Raw genomic sequence first — 27,206 nt, forward strand, 5'->3', positions numbered from 1 at the left:
AAACGTTATCAGTGTGAACGTGACCTACCCTCACGTTTTCCAAGTTACGTCATTGCGTTGTGACTGGCAGCGATGGAATATATTAAAACATTACATTTCAGCGACACAATGTTCTATTGTAAACAAGTATTGTAGGTATGAAGGAATCCAATGTACTTACCCGTGCCTATTATAAACGGCATTACTCACAGCGACTTAATTGACTAGACGCGATTAAATTTACATGAAAATAGCATGCAAACAAATCAACGTACAAAGCCAGTGTCGCTCAATCTTTTTTTATTAAACGCTTGCTACGTCTACCGCGGAATGTTTTTCTACAAACAAAATTATTAATTTTTTTTATTTGGTATCATTCTCTACGTCTCTACTATCGTATTACTTTTACTGTTGATTATACTCGTAGAACTTTATCTACTGCTCGCGTCCTGTTTAAATCTATCAGATACTAATATAGAAAGCTTATAAAGTTTTTTGGTTTCTTTACAACTGATAGTGAATAATAGTAAGTAGAAGCGAGACTTGAATGGATTGCAGACGGGCTGTTAGCCGTATTGTTATTGCCGGTATTGCAGTAATGAAGCGCTCGTTTTCGTCCCTTAATATTACCTCTTTCCCGCGCTTTACTCTCCCTAATAGCGTACTAGCATCATTACACTTTATCTTAAATTTCTCCAATTTGCATTTTTTTTTTATTAATTTCTGCTACACTCTTTTTAATCTATGGCCCTTAAATCGTCGTAGGAAATTCAATCTTGGATATATCTAGTTTCAAACTCCTCGCTATGCATACTGATGAGGTATAAAGCGCTGGAATATTGGCATTTCTAGCGCCTTTAGAATATATAGGCGATGAAATTCAATGCAGTTGTTTTTCCAATTCAAGTTGGTCTCGGACATTTTTCCAGCGATTTCTTTTCGATATTCGAGCGTCGTCGCGGTCTGCGGCTGGATTATTTGCATTGATATTCAGTCAAATATTTGCATCGGCCTTCGACTGTCATGTTTCATCGAGATATTCCAACTTTTTCCTCCTCCTTGTTGGTGCATCTAATGCGAATAATGAGAGTTTTGTCGCATTACTTTATTCACCTATGTCACTCAGATGATAATGTTTAGTTGGTATTATTTAAACCGTCTTTTCGTGTCTAAGCACGCAAGCTTTTGTGACGCGACGGGAGGTATTTTAACACTTTCGCCCACGGAATACGGCAGCGGCCGAGGTGAAGTTCGAGGCTATTTATAAATCGAGCCAGGTCCTTGCTCGGTTATTGATCGTCTAGAGAGCACGCACCCCGTGTTACGGTAGGTTAGTATGGCCGCGGCTTCGGCATCGTCTCCCGGAACGCGCCGAAGGCGGCCGAAATTTTACATCCCCGGCCGGTATTGATCGGACTTGACATTGAAATCGTAATAGAAGCAAACAGCTGGGGCGTGAGGGCTTGGGGCGCGTGTCGGCCTGCGCGCTGCAACCCTCGCGGCCGCCCCATTCGCTGCCGGATTTGCCCCGATATCAAACAACGAAAAAAATATCAGTCCCTCTCCACGGTACAAATACGTTTATTAGCAAATCTGCGGACTCGTGAAAAATTCGGTTGGTAAACTTACTTTTTTTTTTTTAATTTACAACAGACTTTAGGTATCCACAGAATGTAAAAGGTATAGCCATGTTGATATAGTTAATTGCATTTGATTTTCAAAATTATTGTATGAACAGACATCCACCCATTAGTGTAATATGTTTTAAGATGCTATTAAACGCAAAATAATTTAAAACACTTCATTATTTCTCCTACATCACTGGGTTAGTATGTAGTGTGTCTTTTGTAAACTATTATAAACATCAATTAAAGCGATTCTTCGTGTCTCGAATGCGACTAAAGGTTGATAATATTTAGTAATTATGCACAAGACCCTAAGACGGGTTTTGTCGTTCTAAATTCTCATTTATATTCAGTGCGGTTGGAGTTTGAATGTTATCTAAAATCCGTGTTTAGGTGTCGGTCGGGATTGCACTAATCTGGAAACTAAACACATTGTTGAGAGACGAAGCTTTGTTCTGGCTAGAGTCTCTATCAGTCTACTTGCAAGGGATACATCTTGTTGAATTTTGTATTATTAACACGAAGCTAATTAAGTTGTTAATAGACTTAAGCTACAAAATGAAAGATCCTGTTGTTTACGTTCTTAAGTTTATGAATGTAAATGTTATTTTATAATTTATTTATTGAACATTTGGTAGTGCTGGTTCTTTTTTTTTTTTTGTAATACTTTGAGAATTAAGTGCTATATTTAATAATAGAAAATAAAAAAAAACTTCTTTAACAATATTCCAACATACATTTACGATGAAAGTAAAGTAAAGGTGTACCTGTTATCAGGAACGTTATGTTACCTATGTCTATTTCTAATTACCTACTTTAGTCACTTCCTTTCTCAAATACTTTTTCCCTTAACACGCTTTCATGTCAGATAAACTTAGTACATTTTAAATTCAATAAAAAAACCTTTCTTTAACATATTTAATAGTAAAGTTAAACTCTAAAATGAGACATGTCTGTTTCAATGTTAGCAAAGAAATATATAATTAAAGAATAGAGAATTATTTAATAACATATCGGAGTATCGTGGCCCGTACATGACAGTTATTACGCTGACGTATAACGGCTAATGGGTTGATAACGATGTTGGCAGGTCCTAGATAAATTGTAACTAATTGATCGCGAAGTATAGAAAAGGGCGACATTTTAATCGTGAACATTCATTTATTTCTTAATTAATACAGAAAAAACGCATTATATGTTAGCTGTACCTAGCTGTGCTGCATTTGAAAATGAGTATTAACGATCTCTTTTGATAATGCGTATCAAAAACTTTTATAAAATGTGGGCAAGAAATAAAAATTTCTTGTGTTTGTAACGACAGAAGAATGTGCCTTTAACACTTTACATCGATTATAAAAACTTTGTTTACCCTTGAGTATGATTGGTTTATTTGATTGTAAAACTTTTTCCATTAAATTTGCTTAATTACTACAGAAGCTCAATATATAAAAATAATTTATCAATATATAGAAATTATTTTTATTTTGCTAACCTAATCCAATAAAAATGATTTATTTATTTAATGTATTTGGATTACATGTATGTATTATTTTATTCATAACATAACATGCCAGAGTATTTCTACATTGACGTTTTTGCTTGTATACTTTAGTTATGATCCCTCTGACAGTTATCTCGTATCTCTGTGGAATAATAAATGCGGAATGTACACAAGAAGTGTTAAGTTGAATATTGATCAGGCATATCGAAATTATTCCACTACGGCGGCGATTGCGAAAGAAAATTTCATAAATAAAAAATGTGCGGCGCTCGCTCCGATGCATTTCTATGAAATCACGACACCTCCGAGTTAAATAAGTGATCACCGGCCGGCGAGACGTGAGCTGAACGCCGAGAGACAAGACGCAGCCCTCGGATAATTAGATTCCTCACACCTGCGATACAAGCTTGAGTAAAAACAAAATGACGGTCTTGTAATGTCCACAGTGTTTTTATATAAGGTTATCGTAAAATGTTTAAAATAGTGATAAAATCTTGCATAAACATTAATTATAATATGCTATTTAAATATGTAATTAAAATTGATATAGCGTCTTGTAATACAAAAGTATTTATACAGTGTCAACTTTTTAAAGTTGAAAATTTACGTTTCTACCTTGAGTTTTAACTTGTTGCTTACCTGAACCCGGTTAAGAAGATGACATAAAGGGGGACTGCGAGAATACAGCCATTTACTTCACCCAAATTTACGTAGCTTTTATAACAAGCGAGTCTTCAGTCGCTCATCCCTTTCTTTGAATCGGCAATAGCTGTAAACATTGTTAAGCTACTGTGTACCATCAGTTTAAAAATATAAACAGAAATGTTCTCTCATTTTAAATTGGTAACACGACCATAAAGGGTAAGTGACTCATCATTTCAATGGCAAACAAATTAATTGTATTGCAACAATTGGGCAGTTTAAAACGGGAAAGCAAAGGTCGATATTGGTGGCGTGGGGCGGCGGCAGGACCGCTAATCGATCGATGTCTGTGTGCACGATGTCTGTGTGCACGCCGCTATGCAGCCCTCCCCCACAACACCCCTGCTACCCCGCCGCCTGCACCATCCCTCTCTTCCGTATTCATCGTCCCCAACCACCCGGTAGTCGCCCGCTTCTGTCCTCCTGTACTTAGACTGCACTATCTAATTTATGTTTGGAATTGCGCGGTTTTAAACTTGTAAGGACCTTACTTTCCATCTCTGGCCACGCTGATCATGTGCATTCATACGTTCTTGTTACAATCGTTCCTTTATTTCTAAGGAAAATTTAGGTGTTATTTGAAATGTTCTTATCCGTGACAAAGTAGCATATCTTGAAGAGCGTAATTTGTTAGTTCATGCAAATCCGTAGTCTGTACATAAGGAGTGAAAAAGATCTCGTTCTATTATGGCAAAATTACCGTTAATAACAAGCTATTCGATATTACGCATTTCTACAACTCCAGAAACACAAAAAAAATTTTATCCTATTAAATATAGTTTATGAAAGACTAATAGACGACACGTACTTTCAATTGTTGCGAGGCCTTGGCCCGGGCGGGTGCGGAGCCGCGGTGGCATTTGCAGGCGATACCTGCGCCCGCGCTTACATAACGCACCTGCCATATCAGGCGGCACCGCACCTCGCTCGCCCATTCTATGAATTACTTACAGGTCATTGACTTCACTAATTAAAGCACTCCGTTTTTATACGTTCTTAAATTAAGAACTCTTGAGATTTTGCATTAACTGAACTGAATAAATAAGGAAAGTATGATTTGGTAATGATAATTTTCCCTCACGAATATAATTCTTTCCCAGTATCCGTTGCTCGATCAGAGAGTTTTATCATACTTTTTCAGTTAATCCAAGACGTAAAAATCTACACACCAGTAGTAAAATAGCGTCTAAATTACATTTAAATTTTAGTTAAAATGGATTAATACACCGTAATATCTCAAAGCGACGTGAACAAGACAGTAAAGTGTTATACCGTGTACAGTAAATAAATACTTTACGAGACGTCGCTACCTTTACAATCTCGAAAATCTACGCCATTCTCCAGACGCGTTCGCTCGAATCTGGTTTCAGCTTTAGCAGTCGGGTTTACTTCGTTTTCCGCGATTATGTCTTCTTCAAACCCTTTAACATCCCTGAGGACGGCTGTGGATAAAAAGGGGCCTATTTTGAAACGGTGAGCACTTTTCTCGACGACTCCTTCGCTAACACGTCTGAAATTTTAAACTCTTCATCTTGTTATACTCTCAATTGTTTTACACGGAAGCTAGATTAAGCTTTTTACTTGAATTGAACGCTTTGTTCCTTTTTCGTTCGTTAGCGAATTTATACTAATATTATAAAGAGGAAAGATTTGATTGTTTGTTAGCATTGAATTTGCTCCGAAACCAATGAACCGATTTGAAAAATTCTTTCACTGTTGGGAAGCTGACATAGGCTATATTTGTTACTAGATTTGTTTTTTGATTACGCGAGGACAAATCGCGGGCAACTACTAGTCATGTATAATTTAAATCATGTTTGAACCGTCTAATCATTCGGTTGTATAATATTGACCATAAACATTACTAGAGGTTAGTGGTGGTGATCAAAAGTTGAATACGCTTACCAGAATCGGCTATAAATAATGGCGGGTCGCTGCCGTTAATACTTCGGATTAAGAGATTCAACGACCATCGTAAACGAAGATAGACGTCATCTGACACATGGCTCAGTTTGGAGTACTATTTTAAATTGCTTTTGAAAAATCTGATATATTTTCTTCATTTCGTCATCAATGTGTTTAATTAGAAAATTAAAAAAAAAAGAACAAAATTTCATGAATACCGGTTATGAAGATAGATTAAAATGCATCCGGTTTATTAAGTTAATAATATGATTTATTACTATGAGAACGGATGCAATCATGTTTTTTTTGAAGGCTGACTGCTTACCATAACAGTGTGAGATTTTAAATAAACCAGTTATTTTAAATCTGGTTAATGTAGGTACTGATTTTTAATCAATATATTAGCGTGTATTTTCTAACGGCTAAAATCCGACACTGTATACATTCTTCGCTTTTATGAAAATCTTATGATAGAATCTTTAGTAAAAAGGTACGGGAAGGTTTTGAGTCATGCATGCGGGAAAATCCGGTGTAACCACTGAACAAAATCAATATGACGAATCCTTAGAATAACTGTAGAACACTTTGAATTAGTTATTGACTTTCAATGGAAACCGAAAATTGTCGATGAATTGGTAAAGATGCAGAAGTTTAAACAATTCTATTTGAGCCAGGACACAATAACTTATGATTTTTATTTTAACTTTTTCATACGTTTATATAATAATTAAAATATGTATTTTGTGCTGTTTAGGAATTGAATTTCATAACATAAAACCAATTTAAGTAAAATTCTAATAAAACTATTGAGACTGAAAAAATAGTTTTTATAACTGATGACTGCTGTCAACAAGATGCATTTCACTTCAATAAAATGTGTTACAATCGAAATAAAAAATCTATTTTAACTAAAAACTAACGGGTTTATTGTAACGCAATTTTCCAATCTGGATGTAAAAATTAAAGGTAAAATTCAATCTGCTATAGCAAAAAGCCCTGTAATTAGAAACAACAACTATTACATTGAAAGAAAACATCCTACAGTTTGAGAAATTTTCGTTACTACAATTTCATTAGAGTTAGTTCAGGTCAATTGAACAGGTGGTGAGTCAATCGATTTGTTTATAAAGCACGTACAACAGTGAGCCCGAATAGCTGCATTACGTGTGCGCTGTTGGTAAATAGCATCGCCGATTATGCACCTAGCAACAGCGTACGGGCAATGGCCGATTGCATTGTTCTAGAGACTTCCGACTGTAAACGTTGTAAGCAATGCCAGCTAAATGTTATCTATTTCGTCGGTAATACTTAAATGAATAGCTATTGAGTCTTTATCTCTATGCATTTGGAAGAGTGCTGTCGGTGATAACAGCTAGTTACATAACGAATAGCTTTCGTACAGTACAATGACCGATAGAAATAGTTGAAGGTGCGGCTTGACTCGCTCGTGTATTACGTGTCAAATCCATTTTAATTGTTAGTGATTATTTGCTATTAATTTTACCCTTGCTATTATATATTATAAGGCCGTCGGATGTTTCTAAGTAGAGTGGAATTTAGCTGCACAATTTAGGCCCTTCGTAGACAAGGCAACGTAAATTTTCGAAATGTAAAAATGTAATTGTAAAAATTTCATAAAGATGTAAAAAGTCTCTTACCAAAAATGTCAGGGGTGAACCGAGAGGGCGGCAAAGCGCCGCTAATAAAAAAAAAACTTAAATCTTCGAAACCAGATGATTTTAGTCGCTAAGTTACGTACGCAATGCAAGGTCATAGAGGTTCGTATATAGCGCGCGTTGCCAACAAATCTATCTGTCATCACCAAAGAGAGTCACTCGCAACCTGTGCCGTGTCGTAGTGAGAAAAGTCGCTGCAATTTTCAAGATGGTGGAACAAATCTATACAGTTACCTGAATAGTGTGTGCGGAGCTTGCGCGACACGATTCTTGCAACGCAACCATACAATATTAGTTTCGACGATTTATTTCGCCTAGTGTACAAAAGGACCTTAATCGATAGGTAAGCAGTTATAAATCCGTGTTTAATTCTACTTTTGAATCAGGGAAAACCTTGTTTATTACTTTTTTACTAAGATTTTGAAAAATTTACCTGCGGCACATTCGAGTTTTGAAAAAAGGTGTATAGTGAAAATATGTTTTAAAACCCCAAAGAAAGAAGGCTATTCTTTATATATCGTCTTTTCGCATCATCCCTGAATATGAATGTAATAATAACAGACTTGTATTTAATCAAGTTAATGACATGTAATAATTGCATTATAATAGACTATCATTTAACTAAATTACATAGTGATTTACTCCTAACAGCATATATAGCTATTAAATTGTTTGAACCTCTTAAATTAATTGCTATGATACATCTGTTTAAATTTTTGGTCATTGTAAATATGAGATGATATTAAAGAATCAGTACACAGCATTGTTTTTATTTCCAACACACATACAAATAATTCCGCGATCGCAAAATGCGGTATCGTGTCATTTGTTTACATCGCTTGTGTCTGGTTAAATATGATAGTGATCTTACATTGTTATTTAGTTGATTGGCTGGAATTGAAATACCATCCGGGCGGCTGAGTAAAGATTATTTATTTAATTTATAATAAATAGCGTATAACTTTATAAAGTTTTAACTACTACATCATACTATTGTAACAACAATAAGTTTCATAAAGTTGAAATTTAAAACATAAAATTGTTTAAAGATCATGGTTTGAGTGTGTAGCCTACACTCTTGCGTAATAACAATGACATTTTGGTAGGGTAAAATTTCATTATAGTTGGTCCAGTAGATTAAGAACGAATAAAGGACAGACATTAATTTTTGTTTATATTTTCATAGGTTAAATATTAATATCTGAGTATTAAACGTGTCGCTATGCCATTTATGAATTGATAGCGAGTACAGGGCAGTCGCAACGGTTAGCTTGTTATGTAAGGGTCGTGTGTAGCGTGCGTTACGATCGGTTCGCCTTGGCTCGGCCGTTATCCCCGGCGACCGCGATACCGGCCGCCTTATCACCTCTGCTTATGTTTGCCGTGCATGTGCACATGTATGCATGTACACAGATAAAACTGCGTTACTTACGCCGAGAATTCCACAGACTAAATGTATTTGTATAAATAATTCTGTTGCGCTGCTAATAACGTTCGATACGTGACTGTAGCGGCGTTTGCCTAGCCTGGCCATTAATATAATCGAAGTATGTATGATTCATGAGTTACTTTAATTAATAAATGATTGTACGTATTAATAGGTTTTGCGTGACTAAGATTAGTAAAACTAGTGACACAAAAAATTATACCTAAACAACACTCATTAAATACATGTTTCTTTACATGACATGAATATTTTGTGACTATCCAATCTTACTACTGCTACTTACTACAGTAAATGCGAAAGTTTAGATAGATAAATGTTTGTTAGAAGGTCGGCGCAACGGATCTTGATGAAATTTGATACAGATGTAGAACATAGTCTGGAAAAACACATTTTTATAATTGTGCGCGGACGGAGTTGCAGGTGACAGCTAGTTTGCTAAAAAATAATATTCTATATAAGACTACTCGAGTTTCGCAAAAAAATATTTCTAACAACAAACTATTGTTTATTGTGTTGATATAAAATATTCACTTCTTTATTTCTATCCCGTAAAGTATTGGGCTTATTTTATGTCGTAAGTTTCCTATCTAGATATTTTACATTAAGGTTAAACTTAAGAAAATATTTCGCTAGATAATATTTCGGATATTCAATAATGAACTGGTGTCTTTTAAAGGTTGTCTGTAGTCTTCCTTTTCGAACATTAATAGTGCCCATGATCTTTTTTACGTATTTCCGTCATATCTTATTTTATTTTAATAAAACTACATTGTTATTGTGTCCGCAAAGTACAATTACAAATATGTAAAATAAATATTGATACAATTTTGCGTGGGCAATGCGTAGGTGGCATAAATACATCATACTTAATCAATTTTGACACAAAAACATTTTTTTTTAATCCAAAGCGCAGTTTAATTTAACGCCAAACCAACCTTCACTTATTTTAAACTATTTAGCATAGGTATATCATGATAAACATTGTATATTAAGTTGGTATGAAGCAGAAAATGTCATTTGCGGGTAGATTAACATTTACCCAGAGTGGACAAGTTAATCCGTGTTCACGCTCACGGCACTTTTTGTGTCCATTTAATGCGACATTTTTTGCCGTGCATGTTGTGAACAAGATCGTATCTGTGCAAATACATTGACATATATTGGTTGTGGTTTTCATAATACAATACTTATACAAGTAGAGAAGTAACATTTATCATTCATAATGATACGGACACAAAAGTATGTTTTGTTTTACTTCGTAAGTTAGTAAAGGTTTCCTTTGACTTAGGTAAAAACTTATTGCAGTTTGCATTTCGTTCAGTTCATTTCACTGGATATCAAAGAATCCTATTATGAGCATTATTGTGGTGTAATATTTAGTTATGATGCTTCATTAAAGTTTTACGAAGAAAGTGTAATCTATCGTTAGTAATTCTTATTATCACCAATTACCCAATTTATTTTTGATAATCTAAACATTATCAAAAATCATTTGTAGAAAATCTTAGTCACGTTTCACCTAAAACAAAAAACGATGACAAAATATTTTTTATACATATTGCTCAATTTTTATAAATATTTAATACATGTACAAATGATAAATGTGCATTTAAAATCCCTAAAAATTAAGTAATAGGAATTGAAAGCAAATTCTTACATTTCGTAGTATGTAACGCCTTGTTCATTTTCCGCACACAGGTCGTTACAACGCGTGACGAACGTGTTTCTTTCATCACCCGTATAACCTATATTCGCTTTTAAAGCATAAAAATTCGCCTTTTAGATTCGAAATGCGAATTAGTTACGCGACTTGCCCTTAAGTGACTAGAGATGGTTCGATGGAAAAATCATATTGGTACCATTTTTGATACGTTTGAAGTTTTAAATTGACATCATTGCACTTACGGTTTAAGGTTTGACTTTCCCTGACGAAAAGTATGTTTATTTGCAGTTTAGTATGCAATTTTGAATCATATTTAGACTTAATAAATTAGTATTTACTATAGGAGTATATACTAATTTTGAAGTAGAAATACTATAATAATTCTAGGTAAATTTTGTTATCATCAAGTCTATAAATGCATATTAACGAGTTCGTATTCTACATATGTTAAAATAATGAGTAATTTAAATGTAAATATTATGCTTTTAACTGAGATCAGAACATGAATATTTTATTAACGGATCTAATGTAATTGTAATCTATTTATGTATCTTGAATATATGTAATTGAATCAAATAAGATTGGCCTCTTGAATCTATTAAGTATTTTATTTGAACGTACTCGGTTTACTCCCGTATTATCCAATCAAAATCAACGTACTTACAAGACCTTTTAACCTGTTCCTGTTTACAAGTCGTATATCACATTGTAAGTCCCCATATAAACCAAACGTTATTAACTTTATAGGTCAAGTCTAGAACTAAAAGATATTGGTAAATATTTATCAAGATTAGAGAAAAAAAAATATCGAATTTATAATTCTATGTCGACGAAACCGCGGTTACTAACTAGTGTAGGATACATTTAATTTATTTATCGCAATGTTTACAGTTTCATAGCAGTTATTTATTAATTTCTCCGTTATCAATGTTGACGCTGTTCTCACTGCACTGATAAGGTACAAGGCTAACCGTCCGCAACTTTGCAAAACATCAAAGCTGATAATGAGGTTCGGGTGACGCCTCTCTAGTGCAGGGTTATCGTGAATGGCAAATACTTACTTTATGCCCCTATCTCACGCTGATACTGTAATCTCCAAGTCGTCTTAAATTTTGACCTTTAGATAGTAACAGTTTTGTGAAATGCACGTTTATATTTTAATGGTTTAATTTCTCTTTTGCTAGTTAAATAAAAAGTTGTCTCGTAAGCGAAGTATTATATGAGTTTTTTTTTCGAATAGATATACGACATACCTTCAAGATAGTGAGTGGCGACTGTAGTTATATTAGGTATTTAGTTATCAATACAACATTAAATAACATTCAATATGTTAGTAAATGAGTCGGAAACTAGTAAACTGCCTTTATCTCTCACAGTTGGAGGAGGAACATGAGAATATGAAAAGACTTGAATAAATTAAGCTCTTTTACTAGCTTGTAACAAACATTCGAGTAAAGTAGAAATAAAAAAAAATAATAAATACATAAATGAAAGCAATCGGTGTTATTTTATCAGCAAGCTACCACATCGTTCAGTTTTGGACAGATTAAAAAGTATTATTGAGTTTTACCATAGACAGAAATTGTCAACGTTAAACCTCTTTGCACAATAGAAGATAAATTGAATATCTGAAATCCGATTAGGTTGATCTGGCAATCAGGTTGGGTATCGAGCCAATTAATTTTGTGTACCCGCTTGATTAAATATCAGTCTTTGAAACTACAGACGACTGCTCAACGGTTTATCTGCGACTCGTTTAACTTTATTTTCCCTACTAATTGAATAAAATGGAATATAAATATTTTTAATTGATATTAAGACATTTGTAAGCTGTTTTTAATTATTGTTACAGCAATATTTTTATAAATTTATAATCTAGCAATAATATAAAAGATTTAAATTATTTTTGCATATTCGCATATTTAATACGAAATTGCATGACGTGCTTTTTAACGTTTGCTTGACATGCATAGTTACTATTGAATGCATTTGCACATGCGCTGCGCTCTGCAACATTATTTTACGACTGAAATATATTTCTTTTTTTAAATATTTAATTGTTGGCTATCGTCCCGACTTCGCACGGAATGAAAAACAATTAACAGCCTAAGCACTATTCCATGCTGTAATCTATTTCTGATCCAAATTTCATCCAGATATATTCACATTTATTATTAAATAAGATTTTAAAAATGTAATAGGAATAAATGTTTTAGTATAATTTTTATCGCAAATGGAAAAAGAAACTTATAAACTATGTGATTATTAGCGATGGATAAGTCTCATATCGAACGGACCTGTGTTGACTCAGCTGGGCTATGCACGTGGCTGGTCACGGTGTCGCCACAGACGATGCTTTGTATACACGGAAATATTCTGTAACATCACTTGCAACTGTACTCGATGTTATTAATTTTTAATTTTTTTTAAATCAAAAACCTATAAAAGTCCGTAATTAATGAGTTGTTAACAACAGCTTGTAGCAATAATTTAACAACCAAGTATCTCCCCTAGTCAGTCCCTTTTTCTTTCTCAGTCCTTTCCCAGGAATTGTTTAAAAATGTAAATTAGTAATGCATTTACTACTGTGAATAGGGTATCTTTAACACATTCTGTGTCATATGTATGTAGTTAAGCAGCAATGCTGAGAGTCAGGGCCACTCAAAACAAAATAAACAAGACCGCAAGCTAAGTGACAGCGAAGATTCACGATTGTTTGTCTGAATGAGCTGGCATCTAAATATTACGCAGAAGGACTTGTGCTTCAACATTGTAGGCATTTTAAATGTCGTCGTAATGAAACTGTATTCAAGGACTTTTTAATTTTGTTTTTAATGGTATGCTTATGCGTTTAATGTTTTAAAGCAGTGGTAATTCGGTGACTATTTTTTAATTGTAATTCATTAAATTTCTCAATTCAATTTTTCAACACATGTTATTTTTTTTGGTTCGTATTGCCCTTCTCTCATCGAAACGTTTCAAATTATATTAATTATAACTTTATATATAGTTCATATAAAGTATATACCTCTAATTGTGCTTTCTCATATCATTCTTCGCACAAACAACACTGCACTCGTCAATACTTTATCGCAAACAGGACTGTAAACAATTTAATATGTACTCTAGTCGATAACGATTCGGATTCTATATTTAGAGCTCACTTATTTACAATATAGTCCCACGTGCCTGTTATCCTATATGCCGTAGCCAGACGATGACTGTGTCGTTATTTGTAAACAAAATGCGGACGTGCTCGCTGCACTGTAGGCACTTCGCGACCTGCATCAACTGCGCCATTATTGCTGACCGTGAATCATTTTTGTTTATCGATTTGCTACTTTGTTATAAAACTTACATAGTTATGTGCTGGCTATATGACGCGAACAAGACTCATGCCAAGTAATAAACGTTGATGTATTGCAATTTTCCGTCCATTAAAGACAGTAATATTCTAGAGATGTGTAAGTTGTACTGCAAGTAATAAATTTAAGAAAATTTCTGGCTAGTTACCTAATGAATAAATGTTAACTCAGATGGATTTAAAAAAATACACAATGAATTCGGGTACGCCATTCTTTGTTGGCTGTTGGTTCTTATTCTTAATTCAACAATATTAAACTTGTACCTTCAACTAAAATAATTGATAGCAACATCTTTGTACGAGTATTCATCGTATTACTAGGTTACTTAGAACAAACAATTTTGCACCTTATCCTTAAAGTAATTTTCTTATAAAAATACAGCCATAAACTGTGCATTATCTTGTGGCACTAATGACGCGTTAGTTGAATGGTTAGTTACCAGCATAACAATACGACAGACGATAAAGCGAAGTCAGGGTAAGTAATTTTCCGTGTAACCACTGCAAGGCGTCGCGACTGCGCCGGAATATACTAAACTAAGTATATAGAGACATGCTTCTTATTGCTATTTGTTCACATTATTCACTCTGTGAGATCGTGTCGCAAACTGCAGCTGGACAAGCAAACTGTACAATCAATTCTTTTTAAAGCTCTTACGATCGCGACAAACCATTCTGATTGTTTGACAGACGTTTTTATTAAAAACGTCGTTTCGTGCGGTATAACAGACTGGAAGTCTCATCAAAATCCCATCAAAACTATAAAAAGAAACCATTTGATGTTATTTTAGTTGTCTTTGCGAGGTTCGAAGACATTCCTGCATTTATATTGGACTCAGTGTAATGTAGTAGTGTATTACTTATACTACTAACCTTACCTATCCTTTAATTGTCGCAATAAAATATATCTTATAATTATTCTAACGTCACGTATATCAGTGACCTGACACCGAGGAGAACTATATATATTGAAATATATTCGTTCCAGATTAACATTCTTAATGTGAAAGCAAATAGGCAAGAAATCTTCATTTTCGGGGAGCACTTATTGAGATTTTTTCACATTATTAAACTTCTCTTTTTTATACCTTCTAAAGTCCGTTGAACATGATTATGCAAGACGTAACATTTTATTGCATAGAGTTATACATATGACGCAAATTTAAATAAAAACTATAACACAATGTGAAGCGCCGAGCGCTTAGATCGCTTGGCGCGTGGAATGTGTGAGACGTGACGCTAATTTACGCGACAAAATATCTTTTCTACGGAATAAAGAATTTTTGCTACGACTTCACACCTTCCCCGAAACATATAGCCAGCGTTGTCTCAAGAATTTTGGCAGCAGGTATGCTCAAGCATACTCCAGCTCACATTCTCAACAGTTTTACGCAGCTATTCATATCTTTGATATATTCCTTCTCTGGAATATTAATAAATTGTCCGCTTCATAAATTCCCTGAACCCGGTTCGCTGTAACGACATTTACAAAGTTGCCACGGTAATAAATGCTCTAGATTTACATAAACCGCTGGATCCTTTGACAGTTCGAATACTGATGAGACTCAGACGAGTTACGACGAGAGTAATGGTTGCTGCGATATAAATCCATAATTTCTTAGCAAACTCGGAATCAATATCGCTCGGATAAAATTTAATGTCTCAAATATTTTAGTGAAGTACCCAATATAATTTCAGTATTTATACAAAACTTTGAATTATATTGAAACTAGCTTTTACCCGCGACTCCGTCCGCGCGGAATAAAAAATAGAAAACGGGGTAAAAATTATCCTATGTCCGTTTCCTGGTTCTAAGCTACCTGCCCTCCAATTTTCAGTCAAATCGATTCAGCCGTTCTTGAGTTATAAATAGTGTAACTAACACGACTTTCTTTTATATATATAAGAGATGGAAAGCATTTGTTGATACAAAGAGTTGAGTATTAACGTAAAGCTCTCAGACAATGGCAAACATGAGGCGGAACGTAACGCCGACGTCACGATAAATGTATCGAGCGCCGCAAACACCATTCGCTCCCAGACTTATTGTTTCAGATGACATCGTTGAAAAATTGCTATTCATACTGCGTCGACGCTTGTGATTTTCGAACAAAACACTTCGTTACCCTTGAAGGCGGCTTTTCGTCGAAAGCTTCTATCAAAAATATCCTTATTACTATTATGCAAGTCAGCAAAAAAATTTCAATAATATATTTAACCAGCTTCGGATCAGCCGTATTGGATATGTCGCAGCGGCTAATTGGATTTGCGGGCAGGCTTCTCATTTTTAACCCGGCTTCCCGACTGCCTCCCCAGCTTTTCGCGTATTTAATTTTTATTTGAACTAGTGCTCGCTGCCACGAGTGCCGACGACGGCGAAATATAATAGGAAAAGTTTCATTTGCCTAATTAAAAATAAGCCGCCCCTGGGAACGATCCGGATTTATTATCATTATTCAACCTTCTGGCCGGCGATGTTTTATACTAAAAGCTCGTTCGTAAACATTATACTCGGCGGACAAATGCAAAGAACAATGGAAAACGAGCATTCACAATGTAACGCGAATAGCTTACCGTCGTCGTTCGTTGAGGGAAAACAAAAAGTAAGGACCTTTGCCGTGCGACGAGTAAGAAACTCGATCGTAGATTTTAATTATGAGAAATACAATCGCACTAGCAGCAGACGCGGGGACTAAGAGGAGGACAATCGCTGGCGTGTTGCACATTTCCATGTCCGTATGCGGCAAAAGCGCACCGGTTTTAGGGAGGCACCCTCTCCGTCTCTTCAATTATAGCGTCACCTTCAATTCGAAAAGTTTTAATGTGTATACATTCGTTTTGCGGCACGTCGAGTACAAACGAGGTCTGAAGCGCACTTCACTCCTCTCCTCTTCCGAAACGAGCTCTACGCGCTTTTGTTATTTGAACAGCGAAACAAACGAACAGACTTACGAATGATACTCGCCTCGGGATTCTGGCGACGGCGAATCGACTTTTAATTTGTTTACGGACTTAATTTAACTTTATAGATTTAAGCGAGTCAGTTTCGAAAGTGTTTTATTCCTAGATTCGGCAACACGAAGACGTTCAAGTTTACAGGGTGCCAAGTTTCCCCGTACTATGTAAATTCGGTCGACGTAATTAGAGGAAGGAATGATCATCTAGCCCGATCAAATAGCCTCGTGCGCTCATAACTAGCCGCAGGCTAGACTGCATAGTTTTCTATTCCATTTGTGCAACTGGGTCCACGAAAGCTGCGTATATACTAGTACTACTATAACACGAATACATTGGATGTGGCAAGAAAGTTTTTATGTACCATTTTATAGCGGCGATCAATCGGAAACAACCATAAACGGCAACGACAAGCAACGCGAGATCAAATTGTGTAAATATATAGTGCGCTTTTGCGATCACATCAATCGCGGAGTACCTACAATAGTGAATTGTACAAGTTGGAAACGTGTCGCCGCGCCGTGTTCGTTGGACGCGACCTCCGACCTTACTGAACTTTTGCGGGCGCGACGCTTAACAATTTAACTGTCACCCATTAGACCTAAGGCGCAAACTCCAGCTTACTCCTAATTACGTTACTCCGTAATTCAATATATTCAATCATCAACCACGAAACGTTTCGTGTCGGGATGCGTGCGCCGCTGTTTAACGTTATCAATCATAAAGCATCCGCGGCGATAGCGGCCGCTCGTCGGTATAAATCAATCAAACGTGTCTTTGCCAGAAGGTTCTCGCGGCCAGTTATTTATCATCTCCGAATTGACACCGACGATCGCAATTTGCAAATGAAGGCGACCGAGAGGAATCATCATTTCTAAGTCACATAAACGCTCTTAACTGAAATATTCGAGTTGGGAAGCTGATATCGCAGCGCTATGCCGGATGGTCGCCCCCGCCCGCTCGTCTCTTGGCAAACTGCATCGAGCCGTGCTGTTGTTGCAAATCAAAGTAAGTTTGTTTGCGCGGGTCGACGCTCTCGCCGGCAACGTTTTATGTGTTCCTGGTGTCACGACGTCATTCTAATAATAGAATAATAGGAATGCTAGTATCGAACGCAGCGGTATGCGCGAGTCGTCGTCCGCTGTATATGCGTTATGCATGCAATGCGTAAACCACGTGCATAATCCGCATATCATATGTTTCACGTCGATGAAATGTACGAAAAGCGAAACTGGCGATACAATTCATGGATTGGATTTGGATCGACAGTTTGCCAAGTTCTTTAGCAGTCGGTAATATGTTTAATTAAGCCAGCGCTGTGGGGACGTTGTTAAACTTTCATTATTATTCGCTTTCGCAAATCGCTCGTACGTGAATGAATAACGCTCACGATCGATCTCGGCGGCGCTCGCGCGATCCTTTTGTTTGACTTCGACTCCGAATTCAGCGTAATTGCCTTTCAGCCTTTCATTATTCAACTTTATGCAGACGTTTACTTGCGTTATTATGAAGGGAGAGTCGGTGTGGTGAGTGTGGTGGGCGTATGCATTAATCGCAATATGTAAATGTGGGGATAAGAAATATTGAAATTACAAGCTCGCTTTTACAACGACGCCCTTACGCAGAGCTCGAGTTCGACCCTAAACGCGTTCCGTTTTCCCTTGCTCGCGAAAGTTATGATTTGTAGACCGCTTTTTTATGTGATATATAAAATGTCCACTAACTAGCCTTAACATATTATTGTTTAATATTAAATTACTCTGTCTCCAGCAACCTTTATCGCGTATTTTACTAACGCATTTGTGTATTGTTACAGATCGAGGACGAAGGCAACCACGGCAACGATGATACGCGGCTCTTCATACTCTCGACGCTGGCGGGCCAGCACCGGCCTCGCGTTTCGTGCGCGCTCTGCAAGGAAACTCTGGACGTCTTCGACCGCTACCCGCTTGTAGACGGCACCTTCTTCCTGAGCCCGCGACAACACACCAGTAGCGCCGTTGAGGTACACTCCTTAAGCATTGTTGAATCATTTATACAAAGAGTAGAAAACAGTGGCGAAAAAGATTTCGTACTTCGAATAACTATAAAATATACTAGTACTTATCAGTCATTTTCAAAAATCAGCAACTGTTAAATACATTGAAATACACCGCATTTAAAAGTTTTCAATTCTATAAAAAGTTCCAGTGTCATTCGTAAAAGTGTTTGAAAAATCTAATCAATTGGTGAATAAGAATAACTTCAGAACATTTTGAGCTCAGCGTTTCGAGTTGCAAACTTTGATAAAGTAGACAAGTTAATTTAATTACGTGGTATATAGTGTTGTTTGGGAACAGCAATAAAACGTATCTCGTTTTAATTCCTCCCTTTTAAATTGCTACAAAGTTACCCCTCGTAAACTTAAATAAGATCCCGCTAAGTTTATTTAAGTCCATAGTAACATGGCGGCTCATGAGACGGGTACTTCTCGACTTGCGCTGTTTATTCAGTGAATTAGAAGATTGAATCTGTGAGCTTACGGATACTTGTTTGATGTTAGAGTTAGCTAGACCCCTGGCGGCCATCAGGCTTTACCGGATGTCCTTTTTTAGACTTGTTAATTTTTTATAAGTTGTATTTGATTTAATAAGGGACAGCAGAAGGAACTATGTCTGAAAAGATAGATGTAGACTGTCGAATAAGATCAAAGTGATATCCTTTTTTTAATTGGCCTGGAATTTCCTACAGTAGTATGGTTTTTTGTGTGCAGGTGAAGGTGGAGGGTCGTACGCAATACCTTACGTGCGTGTGCATGGGCTGCTTGGAGCGCTGCGACCCCGAGCGCACCATTCGCTGCCGCTTCTGCGGACAGAAGTGGGACGGCTCGTCGCTCGTACTCGGCACCATGTACTCGTACGATATCTTCATGGCGACCCCGTGTTGCGCTGAGCGATTGAAGGTGGGTTATAGTCTTAAACAGAAAATCGTTATGTTAAACAAAAGAAAACTGGAACTTTAACTCACCGCCACTTGAGGTACTACCGATAGTACTATCTTAATTCTTTCTTATTTATCTTGTATATTATATGCCACTTCGATAGTTGCTACACGGAAAAAACACATATTTAATTTAAATTATATTGTTCCCAGTGCAACACTTGCTACAAGCCGCTGCTGCACCCACACCAGCGCCTCAATTACTCCGACTACTCGCACCCGGTGACATGCCCTCACTGCCGCGTGCTCGACGCGCACTTCGTCAAGCCGCTCGGTTACTGCTTCACAAAACGGGCTTTCCCGCTCTTCCAGCAGTGGCCATAACAGACGGCGGTGTCGGGGACCTCCCCCGGCACCTCGCCTGAAGCCTGGCTCGCGCCCTCGCCGCCGCGCCGCGCCTCGCCGCCCGCTCTGCGTCCCGTCGTCAACACCAGCATGGCCTCGCGCCCCGAATCCGACGAGTCCAAGTACCTCGCGCCCGCGCTGGCCAGCATCACGGAGTCGCTATCGCTGCTAGGTCTGAGCCCCGAGACGCTCGCCATCAGCGTAGGCGAGTCCCTGGCGGAACGGTATCTGGCCACGATCCGTGCCAAGCCACCGGCTGCGCCCCCGTTGGCGACGCCGCTGGCGCCCGCGACGTGCGCCCCACCGCGCCGCGCCGCGCCCGACCCCGCGCACCTGCAGCTCTTCTCCAACGACTTCATGGAATACCTGAACCAGATCGCGTAAGCGAGCGGTGGCAAGTGACGTGAATGGACTACTTTCTAGTGATATTTTTTGTTAAATTAAGTTGGTCTTATTGAAATAATTTTATGCATCGGTTTAGAGAGTACTATTGATTTTATTATAATTTTATTATTGCACTTTGTTATTTAAATAAGGTAGATGTTGATTTTTATCTGAAATTAGCGGTTAGTGGCGCCAGAAATTGCATTTTTGTGTCATTCATTTCGATTGAACCATATCGGGAGTTTTCCTTTTGAAGGAGATAAAGGGGAGTTTTTTTTATAAATTATTGATTACCTTCGTTTTCAGTGATATCGATCGCCCTATCTGATAGGGAATTTGAGTGGAGTGTTGTTTAGTTCAATTTAGTTTATTAGTTATGTTTTATTTTAGAAAAATTTTTAACTTTTTAACTTAAGTGTTACAATATTTTCGTAGGTTTCGTACGATCCTTTATTTCCTCCCACCAAATGGCACTTCAACCAGGAGGTGACATCTACTTGCGAGAGATGCCATCTTAGTGTATTTACTTTAATATCACTTTTTTTTGTTTACATAATATAATTTGTCACTTAATTACGGTAAAGGTTTTTAATTGTAAGTGATTGCTGTGTCACCAATAATATGATTAGCTTAACTATGTATCGGATATTCTATATTGTCTGATACTATTGTCTTTTTTAGCGTTTGTTTTCCTTTCAATGGTATTCAATGGTTAACGGAAATTTCGAAACAATAATATGCAAATTTTTGGAATCGTGCCATATCAACAAAAAAAAAATTGACTCCGTGAATGATGATGTGTTGAATATTCGTTAATCATTGAAGTTTTGTTTAATTTAACTTTAATCAATAGAATTTACTCTTTTTTATTACATAAAACTTTGGCTTCGGCTGTTCTTAAGGTAAGAGAATTTCTTATAATTGAACTGGTTATGTATTTATTTTTAAACATAGCGCTTTACCATTTATTAAACTTATATAGTATAAGAGACGTGCACTTCTACTCTATTCATAAATTTTAAGAATGAATTAGGTAAGGTTTTTGATACAATTTGATACTTATTACTTACTCGCAACGTGATTAAAAGTGATAAACTTCTAGTTTAGAGCGTGTTTAGGGATAAGTGATCAAAGTGGTGCGGATAGGGAGGCGTTCAAACACGTTTGCAAACGTGTTGGCGGCGTGACAGAAGTCGCGTGTTAGGCAATAATAATGATAATTCTTTGAAGACTTGACACTTTTTAGATGAAATTTTTTGCATTGGTCCTAAAGAAAAAGAATTAAAACTGCCATTTACCATTTTTTTACTTAATTAATTTAATAAAACCTATTCTACGGATTTTAAAGCGAACAATTTGAACAAATTAAAATATATACAATCTTTTTCAAATGCTAACAATATTAATTAGAAAGTGCAATGACCAGTGATCATTAAATAATGTTTGCAAACTGAAATTTGTTTAAATTAATCTCTTTAAAATCAGTAAAATCAGTTTTATTGGAATTGTAATTTGCGTAAATATAGGAAATCATCATTTAATGTCTAAGAACGGTCTAAGTTGGCACTAAGACCTCTTAGCTCTTGACTGAATCATAAATTGCATAGATATAACTTGACTGGTATACATTGAAGTTAGGAGTGTTGGATACCATTCGGGGCATGCATACCTCCTTTGTCATATGCTCCATTCTTCCCCCTCTTCCTATTTTTAGTATACCATTCGAAGTTAATCACACGTCATTCGTCATTACGCCATCATCCGCATCACTGCACCTCATACACCATCATCTTTGTCATCTGGCACTGTTTGAGTGGGCGTCGAACTGGCTAACAATGGTTTGACTAAATAAAATTAAAAGAAAATATTTCTATATTAATCACGATCGAATTTCAAAAGTTTATTTAAAAAAAATATAATACAACATTTACAAAGAGAGATTTTTGCATATAATTATAACTGTATATAAAAGGCATAGAAGGTCTGTAGCTACCATTTAACACGTAACCATGATGGCCAGTTCGTCAAGTGTGGTTGTAGTAACCCTTATAAATATTTTTATTAGTATCCTTTGCTTAAAAATAACTTTTAAGATTGATACTATAACTTCGGAATGTAGCTATATTATAGCTCGGCATACCCCTATTGTAAATATGCAGTTAATTCACAGACGCTTACCTAAAAGTTGATGAAGATGTTTAATGAAGATATATTATTGCATATTTCTAAATTAGCCATAAATCGATAGTACATAAATTCAACATTATCAAAGATTACCCTAATTATTTTAAAAAGAAATCCCGCCGAATTGTAATGACGTTTCATATGTTAAACAATTTTAATTTTATCGGAGTTTGCTCGTTCGTAAATAGAATTATATTTAAAAAAAAAAGTTTAATGTATATATATGCATTTAATTAAATGTATGTAAACAAAGTATTTGAGAAAATTAAACGAGCTGTTGTTGGTATATTTAGAAAAATATTAAAAAAAAAAGAACCAGATCATCTGATGGTGGCCATGTACAAATGAATAAGTGAAGCGACATTACAATTCGGCAATTTAGACAAGACACATATTATAGAGACATAATTGTTTAATAGTCAAATACAGAGTCAACTAAGTAGACATTATCATAAGGCGTGTTTACATTGGCCCTTATGAAATATCAGGTCGATGACCTTCCCCTCTCTCCGGTACAAATTCGAATAACATTATATTTGGTAATCTTTAAAAATTAAAATATATGACATTACCTCTTTAGATACTACAAATAGAAATAATAGTGGCACAAGATTGCTATATGATTATTTAGAGTACCTTCGTCTTTTAAATTTTATCATGTAATTGTAAGTTAGTTTACATTCAACCGGATTCAAAATTATTGTTTATATTCGCCTATTCTGCGTGTAACTTGACAAACCAATGTATTATACACCTAACTATCATATAATAAGTGTTTGTTTAAACACAAAATCTTAGGAACTGCTCATAGGATTAAAATTACATTTGACAGTCTAACGTTCAGTGTTTTTTCAACCCGTGAGACTCACAGCGCCGTCGCGAAGCCTCGTAAATGTGTTTTACGTCTACTTAACAACAATTGTGACATGTAACTGTACAGATTACTGATACGTTTTCCTTAGTCCGTATCTGTAAATTAGCGTCGTGAAAAATGTTGGAAAACACTGATTCAGGTAAGGTCTATGAAACATCTTCGACCCTATGAAGAATATCTATACAACGTTCTAGGCGTAAAGATTGCATACGGTTTGTCAAGGTACATTTCTTCCAGTTTCGTTACCTAATTTTCTAATTCAAGTCTCCTATGCACAATGGTTTATGTAGATTCTAGACGGGATCTTATCCCACAATAGTTCTTATTTAATCCCCAAAGTCTACTATGCAATGATATACGAATGTGTTTGATTCTTCATATTTTAACCACTGAGTTATTTGTTCAGTTTTAAATGTATGTAATTACACGAACGTTGCCAATTTCTTAGTTTATTTGCACATAATTTGTTAAATTTTGTAATTAATAACAATTTATTTAGATGCCAACGTTCGAATTACGTGTTGAATTAATATGGTGTTATTTAGTGAATTGCTTAAAAGTACAAAGAAACAATTTGTTACTTTTGCAAATTTTATAATAAAAAATAAATAAAATAAAACAATAAAATACATATAAAAAAGTAACACTGATCTAGGTAATCTTTACAAAATAGTCGCTGTAAATCCTAAACATAATCCTCGAACGTTTCTCCTAAACTAAGTTTTATTGCTTTTAAAATAAATTTTGTCTTTTGTTGATAAATTTAGGAGCGAAAATTGTTAATTATTATAAGAATAAAGTATATCTTGTATTTAATTTTAATATATTTACTTTTATCTCGTATCTTTAATAATTAGTACTAGGAACGCAGATGACGTAGGCCTGCCATTCGGCATAATAATCGGTTTGTCTATCGCTTATGAGTGTAGGATAACGACCTTATTTCCACTACTTCCTCTTTTAGATTCGTAGTGTTTTCTTTAATAATAATGTATGAATGGGATGTGTGAGTGTTGTCACAACTTATATCATCATAGCATTCTTTTCATTGTCTATTACTTATTGCTAATCGATCTCGTGTAAGACGAGATATTTTTTAATGAAATCGTGTACGTTCTGGTCATAGGCGCGAAGCGACGCGACGCGTATAGTTACGTCAAATTAATATGTTCTTCCTTTTTCGAAGTATGAATAATTTTTCTTTAGTGCTCTAAACATTGTCAAGGCCCTGTAGATATTATTAAATAGATCCAAAAAAATCATATGTATTTTTGAAACTTTACTCTTCGAGAAAAATTAAATTATCATGGCAAGATATTTTAGATTTATTTAAATCATACGTTTAGAGCATCAAAGGGATATTATTCGTATGGAACAATACTTTCAATAACTTTTTAGACATTAAATCTAATGCGGTAGGGTTCGCATCTTAACATTATGTTGATCATTTAAACACCACATAAATTGTACCATAACTATTAGCGTTATTGTTATATTATGGCGTTGGCAATCTTCAGCGCGTAAATATCCATGTGATAGAAATCGGTGAAGGCTGCATTCGGAACAGAATAAGTGTAGGTTCGTAAAAAACACAAGGTTGTTTCAAGACGGCGTAGTTTACACATGTTAGCAGGTGTAGCTCTCGCAGTTATTGTCAATGTGGCATTCAACATCCGAAATGATACCCGGCGTAATTCGAAGCTCAAAATTTTCAAAAATAACGCATTGGCTGATTTTAGTATACGGCTGTTGTTGGTTAGTGAAAGATGCAAATCGAAATCGTGTTAATTATATTTTGATACTCGATGTTTTCTACACTTATTGTAGTAAGTACGTATAATTAATCTTTTGTATTAAAACACGTGTAGTTTGTAGGCTTAATGTAACGCTCGATCGATGTAGTAACCGATTGGATCGAATTTGATGCCGACGCTTTCAGATTTCGGTTTTACATTGCCAGCTTAAAAGGTACTTACACGTTGAAAAAGTAACAAAATGCCAAGTAAGCGTTCAATGTAATTACAGAATTCGAAATGTTATCGTAAATTTAACATCGGGAACCGTCGAAAAGCGATCAAAGCAATTTCATTAAAAAGAACAAAGCTTCGTTTAATCTGGAATGAAATGACACGAAGAGTTTTGTACGGCTTGGTTTATATCGGTGATAAACTAACGAATTGGTTAATGATAATAATTAAGTTATTGCGTGGCAATTAGCGTAACGTTTACTACGTAAAGCGCGGGGTGCATCAGGGTATGAGTGTCATAATTTGTAATAACGATGGAGAAGGGAAAAAAACTTTTGTACTTTCATAAAGATAACAAGTAATTTAGTAATAACTTTTTCTATTGATATTATATGTGTATTAATTCATAATCGTAAAGATCAAGTAATATACGTTTTTTACTGGAATCGTAGGTGTAGTATTTTTATAAGAAACAGTCGAGACTCGTTCTCGAGCGTGTATCACAGCGATAATAGATATTGTGTGTAACCGTCTCTGCGTCGATTAAGATTTCATCATAAGAGCCAACCCTTGAGTCGTTGGTGAGAAAACCTGCAGGGGAATAATTTCACTGGGAATTTCTCTTTTAATTTGACGCAGAAGACGAGGAATTTGTATAACTAGATTTAAGAACCTATTGCCTATCGTGTGTTTATATGATGATGCTTTGTAAAACTTACTTTAATATTCATGTAATAATATCTCTCTAAATAAAAACCACATTTTCTATTTGCTATTAAAAATATTAATAAAAAAAGGTTCCCTGATTGCAAATTTGGGTAATCCAGAATTTCTTAAACAATATTATACGGCTTAAAACCCTATTGAAATCTTCTTTGCAAGCATAAATAATTTATTAACTTTTTCTCTTTTTAGCAGAGTATGTTTGAATGAATGAAAACTTTTTAGCATTACTGGAATTTCCCTTTTTTATGTAGGATATCTTTAATTATATACAGACTTTAATATTATTAATATGAGTGTGGTTAAACATAAGTTTTTTACTACAGTGATCTCTTCTTGTTTACTTACAATTTTTCTGAAATATGGTTCGTGTGAGGAGTCGATGCGCAGGGAAATGCTCAGTAAGGAAACGCCAATTGGATAATTTTAAGTATGGATTAAGTGCTTGAATTAATTGTAAGGAACGGTTTAAAATATTCATTATATATATTGAAATTTAATGTACCATTGAAAAATATTATTTCTAAAGTCTTCGATACGTTTCAACGTATATTTTTGTACATTTGCTGTCGATGCAAAAGGAATTGGCACAAATAGAATGTATTATTTAAAATTGAGTATGATATACTGATATATAAGAAAGTATTTAATGGAAAGATGTTTCATTTCACAAAGATATTGATATTGGAACGGAGAATAATCGATAAGGATAATGAACGTTGTATTGTCTATATTGTAATGTTGGAAAAGCTTGACTAAATATAAAGTTGTTTCGGAAAATTGTAATAAAACTAAGGAGGTAAAAAAAACATGTTATATTTTATACGGATCCTGATATTGCGCCCTCAGGCTGCATGTTACTTTACGAATGTAGTTGGTAAGTTTGCTCTGAAAGAGTTTTCGCAGGTAGTAGTTATATTAGGCTTAGTGTTT

The 27,206-nt window shown here is 35.5% G+C and overlaps 2 protein-coding genes across 2 annotated transcripts in view; both read left to right on the forward strand.

The window, feature by feature from the left end:
• The window catches only part of LOC123720920 (headcase protein), a 66,051-nt gene extending 45,852 nt beyond the window's left edge, over positions 1 to 20,199 (forward strand). Inside the window, exons 3-5 of the mRNA XM_045678594.1 lie at positions 18,634 to 18,822; positions 19,570 to 19,758; positions 19,950 to 20,199. Of these exons, the coding sequence (XP_045534550.1) occupies positions 18,634 to 18,822; positions 19,570 to 19,758; positions 19,950 to 20,120 (549 nt within the window). The 3' untranslated portion in view covers positions 20,121 to 20,199. The remainder of the gene's footprint in view (positions 1 to 18,633; positions 18,823 to 19,569; positions 19,759 to 19,949) is intronic.
• Positions 20,151 to 22,690, forward strand: LOC106714694. The gene has a single exon (XM_014507798.2). It carries the CDS (start codon positions 20,232 to 20,234, stop codon positions 20,523 to 20,525), a length of 294 nt encoding a protein of 97 aa, XP_014363284.2. The 5' UTR covers positions 20,151 to 20,231; the 3' UTR covers positions 20,526 to 22,690.
• The last annotated feature ends 4,516 nt before the right edge of the window (positions 22,691 to 27,206 follow it).

The sequence above is a fragment of the Papilio machaon genome, chromosome 7 (genome assembly GCF_912999745.1).
Source record: "Papilio machaon chromosome 7, ilPapMach1.1, whole genome shotgun sequence".
In the NCBI taxonomy this organism is placed as follows: domain Eukaryota; kingdom Metazoa; phylum Arthropoda; class Insecta; order Lepidoptera; family Papilionidae; genus Papilio; species Papilio machaon.

What these genes read in the sequence shown, in the direction of transcription:
- LOC106714694 (XM_014507798.2), top strand. Translation starts at nt 20,232, where the DNA reads ATGGCCTCGCGCCCCGAATCCGACGAGTCCAAGTACCTCGCGCCCGCG.